General features: G+C 44.5%; 1 protein-coding gene and 1 long non-coding RNA gene across 3 annotated transcripts in view; one reads left to right on the forward strand and one right to left on the reverse strand.

Moving 5' to 3' along the window:
• LOC138665461 (ciliary neurotrophic factor-like) overlaps positions 1-16,815 on the forward strand; it is a 117,349-nt gene that overhangs the window by 78,132 nt on the left and 22,402 nt on the right. Inside the window, exons 1-2 of one of the 2 annotated variants that reach the window (XM_069752973.1) lie at positions 7,746-7,829; positions 9,385-9,565. In XM_069752973.1, the coding sequence (XP_069609074.1) occupies positions 9,467-9,565 (99 nt within the window). In that variant the 5' untranslated portion in view covers positions 7,746-7,829; positions 9,385-9,466. Of the gene's footprint in view, positions 1-7,745; positions 7,830-9,384; positions 9,566-16,815 lie in introns of those variants that run through there. The other variant, XM_069752974.1, reaches the window with a different exon arrangement.
• The window catches only part of LOC138665463 (uncharacterized), a 152,842-nt gene continuing 142,946 nt past the window's right edge, over positions 6,920-16,815 (reverse strand). The window contains exon 3 of the long non-coding RNA XR_011318467.1: positions 6,920-8,402. This is a non-coding gene — a long non-coding RNA (uncharacterized lncRNA). The remainder of the gene's footprint in view (positions 8,403-16,815) is intronic.

Raw genomic sequence — 16,815 nt, forward strand, 5'->3', positions numbered from 1 at the left:
GTGACCGCCAGTGCGGCGCCGTGCGCTTTCTCAGCGCTTTCCTGACCCAAGCCTGAGTGGTTAGTGGCGTCCGCCAATGCGGCACCGCACACACTCACGTGCATCTTTAATACATTTATTTCTGTCCCTCTGACACCCCAGAAGCGGTGTCGAGCGCATGAGGTTTTTATGAACTCTATTCCTGTGTCTTGGGATTGAGTTCTGAGACTCCTTGCTTGCGCTCTTGGTGCAGTACCGTGGCCCTGTGGCGCAACAGGGTTCGCTTCCTTCACACAGGGTGAAGTAAACCCGTGTGTGTATTCACATTGTATCGCCATATCGTCCGTCATCACTAGCAGCAGGTTTTCACCTGCACGGTGGATCCCGGACTGCGAACGCACCTGATACTATTTCATCTTAAACTTGGTGCGTTCCGCCAGTCCTAACAATCTGTTCCCCTAATAATTGAGTCCCCCACTACCAGCACCTGTCTGGCCTGCCCTGCTCTCCTATTTCCCTCCTTACTGGAGCAGTCACTCCTCCGGCTTTCAGAGGACATGCCTGGCTGCAGCAGTGCTACCCCTGTACTGGCACCCCCTCATCTGCCAACTTAGCAAACTTATTAGGGTGTGCCAGATCAGGACTAGCCTCCCTGGCACTCTTCCCTCTACCCGGCCTTCTAACTGTCACCCAGCTTGCTACTTCATCGTTAACAGTAAACAAATTTACAGTGACAGACTGGTACAGAGGGGAGAGGACCCTGTCCTTGTGGACTTACATTCTTCAGGATAGTGGTGAAGAGACAGGTTTGTGTGCTGCAGCACTGGTGGTGGTGAGGCGGCAGCTCAGTTGGTCGTGGCGGCAGCTCGGGTGGTTGGTGACATGGCGGCAGCTCGAGTGGTCGGTGACGTGGCGGCAGCTCGGGTGGTCGGTGACGTGGCGGCAGCTCGGACGGTTGGTGAGGTGGCAGAATGGTTATTGCAGGCTGTAGGCTTTCCTGAAGAGATGGGTTTTCATGTTCCGTCTGAAGGATCCGAGGGTGGTCGATAATCGGACGTGTTGAGGCGTGGAATTCCAGAGGATGGGGGATATTTGGGAGAAATCATGGAGGCGGTTGTGTGAGGAACGAATAAGTGTGGAGGAGAGAAGGAGGTCTTGGGAGGATCGAAGATTATGTGAGGGAAGATAGTGGGAGATTAGTTCAGAGATATAGGGAAGGGACTGGTTGTGGATGGCTTTGTAGATCAGTGTTAGTAGTTTGAACCGGATTCGTTGGGGAATTGGGAGCCAGTGGAGGGATTTGCTAAGGGGTGAAGCAGGGGAGTAGCAAGGAGAGAGGTGGATTAGCTGATCAGCAGAGTTGAGGATAGACTGGAGTGGTGCAAGGGAGCGGGGAGGCCACAGAGGAGTGTGTTGATGAGGGCATGCAAAAGAGTTTTAGTTGATTGCGGGCTGAGAAAGGGATGGATTCTGGCAATATTTTTGAGCTGGAGGCGACAGGAGGTGGCAAGGGTTTGGACGTGCGGTTTGAAGGACAGGGCAGAATCGGGAGTTACCCCGAGGCAGTGGATTTCAGGTGCGGGAGAGACCATTATGCCGTTTACTATAGTAAATAGTTCAGGTAGGTGGGATACACGAGATGGGGGAAAGATGATGAGCTTGGTTTTGTCTACATTGAGTTTTAGGAAGCGAGAGTTGAAGAAGGAGGATATGTTTGACAGACACTCCGGGATTCTGGACAGAAGAGAGGCGACATCTGAGCCAGAGAGGTAGATCTGAGTGTTGTCCGCATATAGGTGCTACTGGAAGGCATGAGACTTTATGAGTTGTCCTAGGCCAAGGGTATAGATGGAAAAAAGTAGAGGACAGAGCCTTGAGGGACTCCAATAGAGAGGGGGCGGGGTGAGGAGGTAGTGTTGTGAATTCCGCTCTTGGGCTCCCTCCGGTGGTTGTAAGTGGCACTTTTGTGAGTTCTGCTCTTGGGCTCCCTCCGGTGGTTTTAAGTGGTATGGCTGCTCCTTGGAGTTAGCAGTCAGCAGCTGCTTCCACTTATTGTCTATTCTGCTCGGCTATTTAGCCTGGCTCTTTCCTTAAGCTTGTGCCACTTGTCAATGGTTCCTGGTTGGATTCACATCTCTTTGGATTTCCCTGTTATCCTGACCAGTTCAGCAAAGCTAAGTCCTTGCTTGCTCTTTTCTGTCCACAGGTTGTGGACTTATCCGTTCTGTGCTTTCTATGTTTGTCCAGCTTGTCTTATCTATCTAGCTAGACTGGCCTCCTGTGCTCATCCTGGTTTCATTCTGTGTATGTCTTTTCCCTCTCCACTCACAGTCATTACTTGTGGGGGCTATCTATCCTTTGTGGATTTTCTCTGAGGCAAAATAGTTTTCCTGTTTCTATCTTTAGGGGTAGTTAGTTCTCAGGCTGTGACGAGGTGCCTAGGGAGTGTCAGGAGCATCCCATGGCTACTTCTAGTGTTGTGTTGAGCTTAGGGACTGCGGTCAGTACAGATACCACTTCCTTCAGAGCTCGTCCCATGTTGCTCCTAAACCACCAGATCATAACAGGTAGTGTGTGAGTGGGAAACGCTAAATGTGCGGTCGGAAAGGTATGAGGCAATCCAGAACAGGGCAAGGCCTTTGATGCCAAAGGAAGAAAGAATCTGTAGCAGTAGGAGGTGGTCGACTGTGTCGAAAGCAGAGGACAGATCGAGAAGGAGGAGGATGGAGAACTGTCTGTTAGCTTTGGCTGTGAGTAAGTCATTAGTAATTTTGGTCAGAGCAGTTTCAGTGGAGTGGTGGGGGCGGAAGCCAGATTGGAAGTTGTCAAGGAGAGAGTTAGATGAGAGTGTAGCTTGTTTGAAAGTGTTGAAGTTGTCTGGCAGGCGTGTTTTTTTCCAACGCCGCTCAGCGACCCTGGATGCTTGTCAGAGTTTTTTGGTGAGGTTGTTATGCCAGGGTTGCCTATTGATTTGTCACACTTTGCCATGCATGAGAGGGGCGACTGAGTCTATGGCTGATGTGAGGGTGGAGTTATAGAAAGCGGTGGCGCTATCCGTGTCATGGAGTGAAGATATGGAGGACAGGGGTAGAGGAGAGTCTGAGAGTCTGTGAATGTGTAGGTGTGCAAGGTTTCTGTGAGGATGTGGTACTGGTTGGACGTGGGGGGCAGGTGAGGAGGACAAGGAAGAGAAGGTGAGTAGATGGTGGTCAGATAAGGGGAAGGGAGAGGTTGTGAGATTAGATAAGGAACAGAGGCAGGTGAAGATGAGGTCTAGCGTATGTCCGTCTGTGTGGGTGGCTGTGGAGGACCGCTGAGTAAGTCCAAAGAATGAGGTATGGGCCAGGAGCTTGGAGGCTGCTGGTTGGCGGGTGTCAGTAGGGATATTAAGTCACCCATTATGATGGTGGGGATGTCAGCAGAGACAAAGTGAAGAAGCCAGGTGGAAAATTGGTCAATGAAGGCAGTGGCTGAGCCCGGTGGTCGGTATATGACAGCCATTTGGAGATTAGAGGGAGAGTAGATACAGACAGAGTGAACCTCGAAAGAAGGGAGGTTAAGGGAGGGTGGGGGTTGGATAGGGTTGAAGTAGCAGTTTTTAGAAAAAAGGAAACCTACTTCTCCACCATGTCTGTTGCCAGAGCGAGGAGTGTGGGTAAAGTGAAGGCCACCATAACTCAGTGCAGCAGGGGAGGCCGTGTCAGGGGGCGTCAGCCAGGTCTCAGTGAGGGCCAGGAAGGATAGGTTGCGGGAAGTAAAGAGATCGTGGATCACATGGAGCTTGTTGCAGACAGAGCGGGCATTCCAAAGTGCCCCAGATAGCGGAAGCAGGGGGGTGGGAGTCAGCTGCACAGGTTTTAAGTGAGAGAGATTGCGATAGTTTCTCATAGTGTGAGAAGGATAGGGGTGAGGATTAGTGGAGTGAAAATAGTGAGGGCAAATGTGAGTATGGTTAAATAGCAGGGGAAGAAAAGAGATGTAAGTAAAATTAGGATACAGTGATTAGTCTTACCGTCTGGCCGATTCCTGGACTATTTCTGGCATATTTCTGACGATACACTTAAAGATGTCACTTGATGAATGATGTCACGTCTGACTAAAGTCAAGTCTGACCGACACTATTCAACTTATACCATTCAATTGTCCAAGAAATTAAGCCAGGTGAGAGAGGTAGGGGGGAGGAGGAGGAAGGAGGTGGAGGACAGTCCACAACAGGGGACAATTAGCAGATTGCAGTTAAATGAATATTTGACTGCCATGAAAGCTGAAGAAAGATAGGATAGGATAGGAGGAGAGTGTTAGGTGTGAAAAGCATAGATATATCAATCAGCATGCAGTAAATTAGAAGTATGATTCATTACATCCATGAACATATCATTACCACCAGTCTGTTCATGTAGCAGATAAACCTATCTGCCGTATATTACAACCACCTTGTCTGAGGTTACATTGCAGGAGCTCTGCTCTTCAAGCTGACTTCTTGTCAGTCCTGGCTTCCCCATTACAGAAGACGTCCCAGGCTCTGCAGGTACATGGTCTCACCACTTACTATTCAGGAAGTCTATCCATTACTAGGACCTTCCAACACCAACCATCCCGGTCCACGGTCTCTCAATGTGCTCTTCAGGAAGTCCCCACTCGCCGGAGCTTCCAACACAGACCTGATCTCTTTCAGGACCTTAGATCACAGCCCATTCTGACAATTCAGGTCCATACACTCTGAACCCAGAAACCATGTGACCTAAACCCTGGTCAAATTTGAAGCTGTCACCACCCCCGTAGGTGGGAGGTGTGTGTGGTTACTCCGTCACACTCAGCTCTCCGACTAACCCTGTAAGCCTCCCTTTAAACTAAACAAATACTTGTGAGACTACAGGTCCCAGAGCAACATTACTGGCTTACAGCGCAGAGAATCTCCTCTGCGACACATACCGGCCATTCACAATGATGCCGGTCACTGTCTCACTATCACCATTACTCAAGCGACTGCCATGCACTCCCATGGCCTCAATATGCCTTCATGCGTATTCTGAGGAGAACATTCAGCGCTCCTTAGCTGCAACCAGGGTCACTGCCTCACAATACATAAGGCCAAACAGGAGATTGGTAAATGTAAAGCAATCATTCTATTAATTTCCTCAGTATCTCAAGGGCCTCAAGTCATTGTTCTCCCAGCCACAACCTCAGATGTTCACACCTTCCATCCCTTGTTATAATCTAGTTGCCTGCTATTGTACTGACTCTCATTTCTGAATATCCTTTTTAAAATGTGGGGCCCAAAACTGGATCTCATATGCTAGATGTGGCCTCTCTAGCGATTTATAAAAGGGTAATAATATGCTTGATTTTATCTCTCTTTTTACACATCCTAAAATCTTGTTTGCTTTTGCGACTGCTGCTTGACATTGAGTGCTGCTGCTCAGCTTACTTGTAACCAGAATACCCAAGCCCTTCTGTTCTGTAGTCCCGTGTATACTCCCATTTAATGTAAATGCAGCAATAGGATTACTCTGTCCTAGGTGCATTACTCTACATCTATCAACATTTAAGTCTCATGTGTCAAGGGTTTGCCCATTCAGTCATCTTATCCAAATCATTTTACAATATTGTAATGTCAAGGTCAGATTTTAATTTCCTACATAGTTTGGTATTGTCAGCAGAGACTGACACTTTACTCTCAATCCCATCCACAAGGTCATTAATAAAGAGATTAAAAATAATCTGTCCTAGCACAGATCCCTGTGGTCCCCACTACTAACTATATCCCATTTGGAGAACGTACCTTTTATGATGATGCTTTGTTTACGGTCATTTAGCCAATTTCTTACCCATCTGCATATAGTTTCCCCTAGTTTCTGCTTCTGTAGGTTCTTGTATAGTGATGTGTTTTAGTTTTGGATGGAATTGGCTTTTAACACTTGTGAGGCAGTAACTGGTGTTACCTGTAAGGGTCGCTGTATGTTCCCCCTAGGATGTGAACGGAGTCGTATTGAGGCCATAAGAGGGCATTGCTGTCACAGGTGTAGCCATGGTTGCAATGCAGATTAAAAGTGAGTGTAAGTCTTGGACATGCTGGTTGTCCAAAGCAGATTTAGGGAAAACTGGCTCTGGGCTTTTGTGTTTGAAACAGACTGCAGGATGTTAATGTGCTGTCCATTTCATTCCCAGCCCAGGTTTTCCATGTGGCTGAAAGCCACAGGTTGTTAGTTTAAAACCCTTCAGTATAGGGTTTGGGTGTGTCAGGTTCAGTGTCAGTCTGGTGTTGGCAGGAGTGCAGAGCCTCCTGCTCTGCACAGTTCCATCTGTAAGAGGGAATGCAGGCCAGTGGAGCCAGGCAGCCAGGGCAACTGAAGAGCCTGGCACCCACAGGGTACACACCGGTGCAGTTGCCCACGGCTGTCCTGTGCCCAGAGGTGGACTGATGTGTTTAGTGACTGAAAACTGGAGGATATGGTTCCCGGGTGTAGTCCAGAGGATATCGTGTACTGTGTAATGCTGTGATTAAAGAGACATTAACACAGCGTTGCAGTCGCCCACGGAAACTGGTCCTGAAGATGGACTGGGGTGTTTAGTGACTAATTAAGAGGATATATTTCCCGGCTGCAATCCAGAGGATAGTGTGTGCTGTTTTTCTGAATTGAACATTAAAAAGACGTTTTGCTTTGAACTTTGCTGGGTCACTGCCTCATCACTGCATAAGTATGCTACCACTGCATGACACACGGTTCTACATATTTTCAAAAGTTGTCAGGTTCAGTTATGAGATGAGTCATTTCATAATCATTTTGCCCTCCTGAATTCAAATCTGCCAATGAAAATTTGTTATTGTCTCTTGTTTCTACATCAAAGAATTTTCCTTTTGCTACTACATATAATTCATGCATAAAAGTTACAGTACATTCAAACATTATTATTTTTGCAAATATAAAGATGCAGAATATTTTGTTATTCCAATATTTTAATATTTATTTAGAGGAAATTTTAGCAACAATTCAAATAACTAAAACATGTCTGTGCACAGAGAGGAAGATGACTAGAACTCTATATCACCACCTTTTGGAAGCAGTATGACTTAGGATAAAAGCCAAATCAGAATCTCAATTTGCAGACTTGATGTTTTGGGGTATTTCCCTAGTTATAGCAAAGCATGTGTTATGATTTGGCTAGGTGATATGTCTAAACACTATAGTGAATTATAAACAATTACAGAAATTGCACTACGAAGTTTGGTCCTCATTCAGTGACAACTGGAATTTTTATCCACTTCCTTTACAAAGTTCTTCATTAGGGACAACTTGATATGCATTGGTGGTAACAAAATCTTATAAGGGTCAACAAGTGCTGGCTGAAGGAAATTTTCACTCCCTGGCTGAAGTGAATGTTGAAAAGGCCAGTCTCTTATTTTAGTGATATTCTCTTGCATGACTATCTTACACAGAAGGCAGCACTACTTTGTATATCCACCACCGAGACCAAGTAAGAGGGCAACCACCACCTTTTAAGTCAGTACATAGGAACCACAAATATTGGTCATAGGTCAGGCACATCAACAGCTGTTTTATGTTGTCATAGGTTTCTTTCATGTGGACTACATAACAAGCTGGAAGTGAATGTAGGAATTGCCATCATGCAGCAAGACTGCTTTTAGGCTTCTTTTGGATGAACTGATGAAGATCCTCCATTCCTCTGGATTATGACTTATCTTCAGAGCTTCCATTAAACTGTTGATGTTATTGTATGCCACTAGATCACCCTCTATGAAGAAGTATTGGACAAGATCTTTATCATGGTTGTGGAACAGAGAAATCCGAACATCACCCCCTAGAGATTCTACTGCAGTAGCTTGGAACGTAAGAGCTCAGCCATACTTTTGGTCAGATCCAAATCTCTAACTATATTGTTCAGTTCACTTTGTGTTATAAGGTATGGTTCATTTGAGGTTGCTGACAGAAAGTCTGGGCTGGGAGAGGAAGATGCTTCATGACACCAAGCGCCCTTTTCTTCCTCACTTGACTAAAAATGTTTCTGGTACTTTTGCAACTGGCAGTTCCTCTGTATGTGGTACTGGGTGTATTGCAGATGGAATAATGCTCACTTCTTCCTTGAAATTCCTTTCCTAATAAGGGGCACCATGCAGAAATAACAATAGGTAGTGTGGTCAGTTGGATCTCTCCAGATCATTGGGACTGCAAAAGGCATAGATTGCCTCTTCCCATGCAACCATTTGGTAAGATGGGATGCACATCTCTTGTAGCATATTTGTGGAGCCCAACTCTTGTCCTGATCTTCTATACTGCAGCCGAAATACAGGTTGTAGGCTTTCCTTATCATGGAAGTCATGTTTGTTCTTTGGGACGCAAAAGTGACTTCTTTGCAGATGTAGCAAAAATTATCCACTTTGTAACTGCAAGACCGAGGCATATCTGGAAAAACATATAGAAACGTCAAAATGTTAAGAAACTAAGCTAAGAAATCCTAAAACTGTATACCTTATACAGAGAGCATTCATAAAAGTAGGTGATGCAATTGTAATTAGAATTACGTCATTGGAGTCGAGTTGGCGTTTTTCGATTTGTCTCCCTAAGAGGATAGAATACTGAAGGCTCAATAAACTAAATAGATGATGTAATAAACTAGCTGCTAAAATTGCAATAATGATGAAATAATAAAGCATAATTTTCTGTAAGCCTGCTTGAAAGGTGTCAAGTAATTACAACCTCCTCTGGATCTTGAAAATTAGAGCCAATCAACAGATTAAAGCATCATATTAATTTTCATCACAAAAATTAGTTTGTTCTTATCGCTGAAGCAGTGTGGCTTTAGAACAGAGTTATCTATATCTATATAAGGTCTGCTGATGCATAACGGGATGCATCAGCAGAGAGGTTATACCGATATCTGGCAATTCATTCTTATACTTCCGCTGTGTGAAGGCAGGAGAACCTACTGTATTGCTGTTTTCTCAGCTGTGGACATCAGGCGATGAGATAATAATAATTAACAGTTTGTGACAATATTTGTTATATTAACAAAAAAAATTTACAAAAAATGTACCGCACTTTAGTTTGTATTATAGCACTGGGTGTAATCATCTTTGGATGTTTATGTTTTTCATTTCTGTTTTTCTTTGCAATTTCTATCTTCCTACGTACTGCACACAATAGTGACCTTATATTCTGCACTGCATCAGCTTTTCAGTGGACATTCCATCCTTCTGCTAGGGTGTTGTGCATGGTACCTAGTTTACACCCCTCACGTACTGAGAACAATCACCAATGAAAAATTCCCTTGCTAATCTGTGGGATTAATCTGTTAATGCTATGTGTGTCTCTTTCTATCCGACTCTCTCTGTCACTTAGCCAGTGTCTTTTTCTCTCTCTTTCCCTACATGCTGTGCTCTATCAGTCTCTAGTATTGCTGAACTTTCCACTATAAAAGTGCTTGGGCTCAGAGCAATTGTGCTACCTCATGTAAAACACGCTAACTCATGATGGATTCTGAAGTTCTGGATAAGGACCCCTGTTTACGTGTTATCCAACAACTGCGACAGATCCATGTGGACCTACTGCTCCTGACTGAGAAATATGTGAGCTTTCTGTAATTCTGTTTTTGTCAAATTGTTTGTGTGCATGTGATTTTTCCATTTTCTTTATAGAGAAAAACGTGGAGTTATTTGAAGTAAAATGATGGTTGAATAGGCTCCACTTTGAAATGGGTTGTCCAACAGTAGCCATGGATTTATTAAAAATAATAAACTGAGGACTACGCACTTTCCAGAGTCCCTGCAGATCCTGCACAGGCTGTGGAGGCAATGTTTGCCCCTCTCGGGAGTCCCAGCCTCTTCTAGTGATGATGTGCACTTCCAGTCATTTGACCTCTGCGGTGGACAACTGGCTGCGGCATAATTGGGCCTTTACAACAGAGCCAGCGGAAACCGTCAGCAGCCTATGCTGTGTCCACAGTGGACTCTAAAAGACGAGTATGCCTATGTTATATATAATCAATCCATGGCTTAAATAAATCCATTTACTGTTTGACAATCCCTTTAAGTAACAATGGCTCTATAGTCATTAGCTGTCTAGCCACAACATATGGCTGAAAAAATACAGTCTCATTTTCAGTATTATGTTGTGGATCTGATGTTATTTTCAATGAATTGCTTTTATTTTAGTTTAGGAACTTGCAAAACAATGAGGAAGCTGAAAGCAACACTCCAGTATTTTTAATGTAAGTTCTCTGCCTCTAGCATTAGGCTATGTTTACACGAGTTTTTGTTTTGTTTTTTTTCTGCAGGCAAAATCTGCTCTCATGGCTATAACGAAGCTGCTGGTTTTGCTGCGTATTTGCTGTGTTTTTTGTGGCGTTTTCCTTAGGTTTTTGCACCAAAAACAAAGGAAAACCCAATACTTGCGTGTTTGCACTCACCCAATTGCTTCCTATATGTGAAACAAAGCTGAAAAAATGCTGAAAGAAGTGACATGCTGCAGTTTTCAAAAATGCAGCAGTTTCCCAATTCAGTCAGGAAAAAAAACCGATGTGTGTGCATGGAACTTCTGAACTCTTATAGCTTTTGCTGGTACTGTAAAACACACATTAAAATTTGCATAAAAAATGCATTAAAAGCGTAACGTGTGAACATAGCCTTATGCTTACCAGCCATAGTCCAGAATTCAGTTATCGCCGCTTTGGTCGGTCTTCAGTAATTTGTGACCTGCCGGATCACTGCAGTGTTTGCTGGAGAGATCCAGAAGTCACAACTCAATGTAACTCTATAAGAGCCAGAATGAGGTTAGAAAGAGGCTCTAATAGACTTAAAAGGAACCTGTCAGCAGTTTTGGCCGATATAAGATACGGCTACTGCCTTTCAGGGCTTATCTACAGCATTCTATAATGCTGTAGATAAGCCCACGGTCCGACCTGAAATGTAAGGAAAATAAGTTATATTATACTCACCTGCGGGGCAGTCCGGTCTGATGGGTGTCGCAGGTCCGGCACCTCCCACCCATCTTCTTGTGCCGCCGCCCTCCTGTTGCTTCATGGCTCCCCGTCATTGCGCTCCTGCGCAGGTGTAGTTATCTGCCCTGTTGAAGGCAGAGTAAAGTACTGCAGTCATTGGGCCTCTCTGACCTTTCCCAGCGCAGATATGTACGCCTGCGCAGGAGCGCGATGCTGGGGATCATGAAGCAAGCAAGAGGGCAGCATCGCAAGAAGATGGGAGGCACTGGACCAAGACCTGCGACACCCATCGGAACAGAGCGCCCTGCAGGTGAGTATAATAAAACTTATTTCTCTTATCTTTCAAGTCTGACTGGGGGCTTATCTATTGGTCAGTTAGAAGTTGTGGGCAAAAGATGGTGGCGTGAGACCAGAAAGGCACCAGGAGGAACAGAATATGGAATCAGCTGGTAAGTAGAGGCAAGAAATGTACATTATCAATACTACTCCAGCGGGAAAATAAAAAAAATGCTGGAGTGGTGCTTTAATGTGGGTTGCAAGCTTTGATATTTTTAGCCAAAATATCAACTAAACCCATTCTTAATTTTTCATCTTTGCCTGATGCTTCAGTGTCTGTAGTATTGCTGGCCAGGAAAATGTGCTTTTAGTTTCAACAATTTTTTTGAAAAAAAGTATCATTTGACATGAAAAACAATAATATAAAAGTGCAAGGATCCCGTGCCAGGGGGAAATATATGACAGAGTAAGTAAAGAGAAATACAATATCCTTGACTTTATATTCTTATTGATATTAGAACCGAAAACTAACAGTTTTAACTTAACTGTATTCTGTATTGGGCTTAATGGGAAAGGGGAAGGAAAAGGGGAGAATATATAACATTAAATGTTAACAATAAGAGATAAGTTGACGTAGATTAACAGAACATATGATTCAAAATGATGTCCATCGATCAGGAATGCTATATTTATGTATTACATGGATAAAGATATTATTCTAGACAGGTCATCTTCATTTTGCGCCTGGATCCAAGGATCCCATATATAACGAAAAGTTTCGTAGGAGTCAGATCTAGTGGCTTCGATTTTTTCATAGAACATTATTAAATGAATTTGTCTTTTCACCTGAGTTATTGACAGCGTGTTAGTTTCCATTGTCCAGCTGGGTATTTTGTGCTCTTGAGGTTTGCTTAAAGAGGTCACACGGACTGTCCAACAGTATTGAAGGTTTACCTGTCAGCTTGATTTTGCAATGTAAAGTACAGACATACCTGTAATGTCGCTGTTATACATATTAATTTCATACTTTTCATGAAGAAATCTATTATGTGGTTCTTCTTTAATCAGTATTTGAAGTTTTCTTCTAAAGAGATTTAGGTGTATGAGGGCTGTACTGTACATTGTATCTTCTCCTCCTACCTTGGCCCTCTGCCTGCCACCATTGTTTAAATGACAGGATCTGATTTTTCATTGGCCTGCCTAATATCTGAAATCTGGCACCGTTATTGCCTTGGACAGCACGTGTGAAAATGGACTTCCTGGTTGGTCAACAATAAAATGGCACCATGGGCAGTGCATGTCAGATTGAGATTTTGGCTCAAAGTTGTTTTTAGTGGCGATGCACATGCTCTATCTACAGCACAATTTTATTGTAGATCAGCTGGAAGGGCAATCTATGCACTCGCTGCTCCACAGCAATGACAGTGGCAGATTACAAACAGGAGGCAGGTCATTGAATGACAGGTCACTGATTTTGTTGAGGTTGGAGGCGCCAGGGCATGAGAAGACCCAACACAGTCCCACCCCTAAGCAATGAAATCACATTAGCAGGGGGAAAAAAAAGCAGATTTCTCCACCAATGGTATCAAATTACTCATTATAACAGCCCCTTCATGACCATGTCTTTATTTTTAATTGCTAAGTCATGGTGATAGTTTCTCTATATATACTGTTGGACAGCATGTGTGACCAATAGGTTCCTAGCCCCATGGTGGAGTACAGGTAACCATGTCACAGTTTGTAAGCCTTATGTGTACGTATTTATAATTCTTAGCATCCATCTTTTCTCATGGATTATAGAAATGGGAGTAGATGTTCATCTATATTTTGCCCCTGTGCTGCTTTCATCATATACCATTGTAGTGTATCTGCATTCTGCAGTGAGCTGGTTCTAAATGTTCTATCCATATTTTTCACAAATAAAGCACATACCTATTATAATCTATGGGGCTGTTCACATGCATGTGTTTTGTGGACTGAGTGTCTACAAAAAAATAAACTAGGTTGTCACTTTTTAACGTAAGTCAGGAGTCAAACTAACCAAGTCTGTGTCCATGAAAAAAAACTGTTTTTCTGTCACTGTTTGTTCGGAAAAGCTGGAAAATCAGATTTTTTTTTTGCATACTAGAAAAATAGATGAAGCACTGACGGTAAAAACTGATACACTGACAAAACATGAAACAATCTACTGCTAAGTATGGTGTAGCCTTTCACCTAGGCTTTTTTTTATGACATACACTACTCACAAAAAGGGATATTTGGCTTTCGGGTGAAATTTATGGAAAACGTAAAAAGTTCACTCTACAGTCTACAGTGATATTTTAGCATGAAAGTAGGGCATTTAAATAGAAGCATGCAATGGTGATTTCCTCATCCCAAGGAGTTTATTGATACAAAAGCCAACATCAATAGTTTGTATACCCCCGAAAAAAATTCAATGTCTCAAAAACTTGTCATGTGGCCTTGAGAACTAATTACTAGAGTTGAGCGACCTTGACCTTTTTAGAGTCGAGCCGGGTTTTGCGAAACCCGACTATCTCAAAAGTCGAGTCGAGTGGAATCGGCCGATTATCGCGAAAAGTCGGGGATCGACCGAAACACGAAACCCAATGCAAGTCAATGGGGGAGCATAGTCGGCAGTGAGTAGAGGCCAGGAAAACATGTACAGAGCCCATTGTATTGGCAAAAACATCCATTCTTGCTACTGAAGCTTGTCAATCGTAATTTAGCTTATAATAATTGTAAGGCATTTGAAATTGGGGGTCATTTGGCTAAAGTTGTGGGGGGTAGGGCTGGTTCAAGCAATTAGTGGGCCCAGGACATCTGGACCACGTCACGGCAGTGGAGCAGGGAGAGGTAAGTATTTCAACTTTGCAAGTGCTGTGATCCTGAGCAAGCAGGGGGGGCCCACTCGTTGGCATTGGCACTGGCACAGGGCCCCTCAAAGTACAGCGGTGTGTTTGCATGGCGGGGGCGCCTCCCACCGGCAGCAACACTTTTGCGTACTATGAGAGGCCCTGTGCCAGTGACGTCGCCAATGAGTATTCCTCCCCCCACCTGATGAAGGAACCTGCACCTTCATCTGCACCTTCCTCTTTGTCCCCGTGTAAGGTGGTATGGTATGCGGGAAGGGGGACCTGACTTTCAGCAGGGTCACAATCTTGCAGTGTAGCGTGCACGGGGAATGTTGCGTTATGGGTCAATGTACCAGCAGACTCATCTATCACTGGCTGGGCAATGGGCAGGATGAGGGGGAAACAGATATGGGCCCAAAGAATAAAGTGGGCTAAATGCAGTTCAAAATTGGTAACAGGACTAACCAGGGAGTATTGCTTTGTTCAGTGGAGGACAACTGGAATGAGAGGCTGACACAGAGAGTAGGCCCAAATCAGTAAGTATTCTAAATGCAGTTCAAAATTGTCAACAGTAGTAAACCGGCGGCACAGCTTTGTTCACTGTAGGAGAACAGCAAGGAGCGGCAGACACAGATAGAAGGCCCCAACCCAACTAGTAGGCCTAATGCAGTGTTGTTTTCAACAACTACTTAAGAAGAGCCAGAAGATCGAAGCAATGCAGACGAAACCTGGGGAACACCTTGGAGTGGAACACACCGTCTCTACACCCCGTACCCAATTAGTAGGCCTAATGCAGTGTAGTTTTCAACAACTACTAAAGTAGAGCCAGAAGATCGAAGAAATGGAGACTGGAGAGGAAACCTGGGGAACACCTTGGAGTGGAACACACCGTCTCTACACCCCATACCCAATTTGTAGGCCTAATGCAGTGTAGTTTTCAACAACTACTAAACGAGAGTCAGAAGATCGAAGCAATGTAGACGAAACCTGGGGAACACCTTGGAGTGGAACACACCGTCTCTACACCCCATACCCAATTTGTAGGCCTAATGCAGTGTAGTTTTCAACAACTACTAAATGAGAGTCAGAAGATCGAAGCAATGGAGAGGAAACCTGGGGAACACCTTGGAGTGGAACACACCGTCTCTACACCCCATACCCAATTTGTAGGCCTAATGCAGTGTAGTTTTCAACAACTACTAAACGAGAGTCAGAAGATCGAAGCAATGTAGACGAAACCTGGGGACACCGTCTCTACACCCCATACCCAATTTGTAGGCCTAATGCAGTGTAGTTTTCAACAACTACTAAATGAGAGTCAGAAGATCGAAGCAATGGAGAGGAAACCTGGGGAACACCTTGGAGTGGAACACACCGTCTCTACACCCCATACCCAATTTGTAAGCCTAATGCAGTTTAGTTTTCAACAACTACTAAACGAGAGTCAGAAGATTGAAGCAATGGCGAGGAAACCTGGGGAACACCTTGGAGCGGCAGACACCGTTAGTAGGCCCTACCGAAGTAGTAGCCCCAATGCAGTTTTCAAATTCCTAGAGGCTGAAAACCAGACTATTGACGCTCAGCTTTTTTCAAAGGAGGACAGCTGTATTGAGTGGCGCAGACAGACACAGGTAGTAGGCCTTAAACAAAAAATGTGGCTCAATGCAGTTTAAAAAAGGTTACAGGGGTACACAGGCAGCATTGGTCTGGTCAGTGGAGGACAATTTCAATTATGGACCGCAGACAGACTTTGTACGCCTACTATTAAAAAAAGGATGCTCTATGCAATTAAAAATAAGTTCCAGGGGTCCACGGGCAGCAGTGGTGTGGTCAGTGGAGGGGTATTGGAAGGAGGAACCGCAGACAGGCGTAGTAGGCCTAACATGACAAAATTAGGCTGTAGGCACTTTAAAATTGGTTTCAGGGGTACACGGGCAGCAGTGGTGTGGTCAGCGGAGGACAATTTGAATTAGGAACTGCAGACAGACTTTGTAGGCTGTCCCCTGTGGACCATGCATCCAACACATTAACCCAGTGCGCCGTAATGGACACGTAACTTTTTGTGGACATGCCTACTGTTCCATTTGTCTCTTGTCAGGTGCACCTTTCTACTGTTTGATTGCCTGAGTGCTATGACAATGCAGACTTTTTCATGCCGGTGGAGGGCTGGGATGGCTTTTCTCACAAAAGAAGTGTCGAACCGTGGTACAGCGTAGTTCATCTGGGCTGTATAAATATAAAACAAAGAAAAAAAGTAGGCTCCATGCACTTTCAGCTGGGTTCCAGGGGTACACGGCCAGCATTGGTCTGGTCAGTGGAGAACTATTGGAAGGAGGGACCGTAGACAGGCTTAGAAGGCCTAACATAATAAAATTGGGCTGTAGGCACTTTATAATTGGTTCCAGGGGTACACGGGCAGCAGTGGTCTGGTCAGTGGAGGCCTAGTGGAAGGAGGGACCGCAGACAGGCGTAGTAGGCCTAACATAATAAAATATGGCTGTAGGCACTTTAAAATTGGTTCCAGGGGTACACGGGCAGCAGTGGTCTGGTCAGTGGAGGACTAGTGGAAGGAGGGACCGCAGACAGGCGTAGTAGGCCTAACATAATAAAATTTGGCTGTAGACACTTGGAATTCCCTTGCAGGGGTACACAGGCAGCATTGGTGTTGTCAGCGGAGGCCGATTGTAATGAGTGTCTGCCAGTTAGTAGTCCCAAACAATAAATACATGTTAATGTCTCGCATTACAAC

Source organism: Ranitomeya imitator, chromosome 2 (genome assembly GCF_032444005.1).
Source record: "Ranitomeya imitator isolate aRanImi1 chromosome 2, aRanImi1.pri, whole genome shotgun sequence".
In the NCBI taxonomy this organism is placed as follows: domain Eukaryota; kingdom Metazoa; phylum Chordata; class Amphibia; order Anura; family Dendrobatidae; genus Ranitomeya; species Ranitomeya imitator.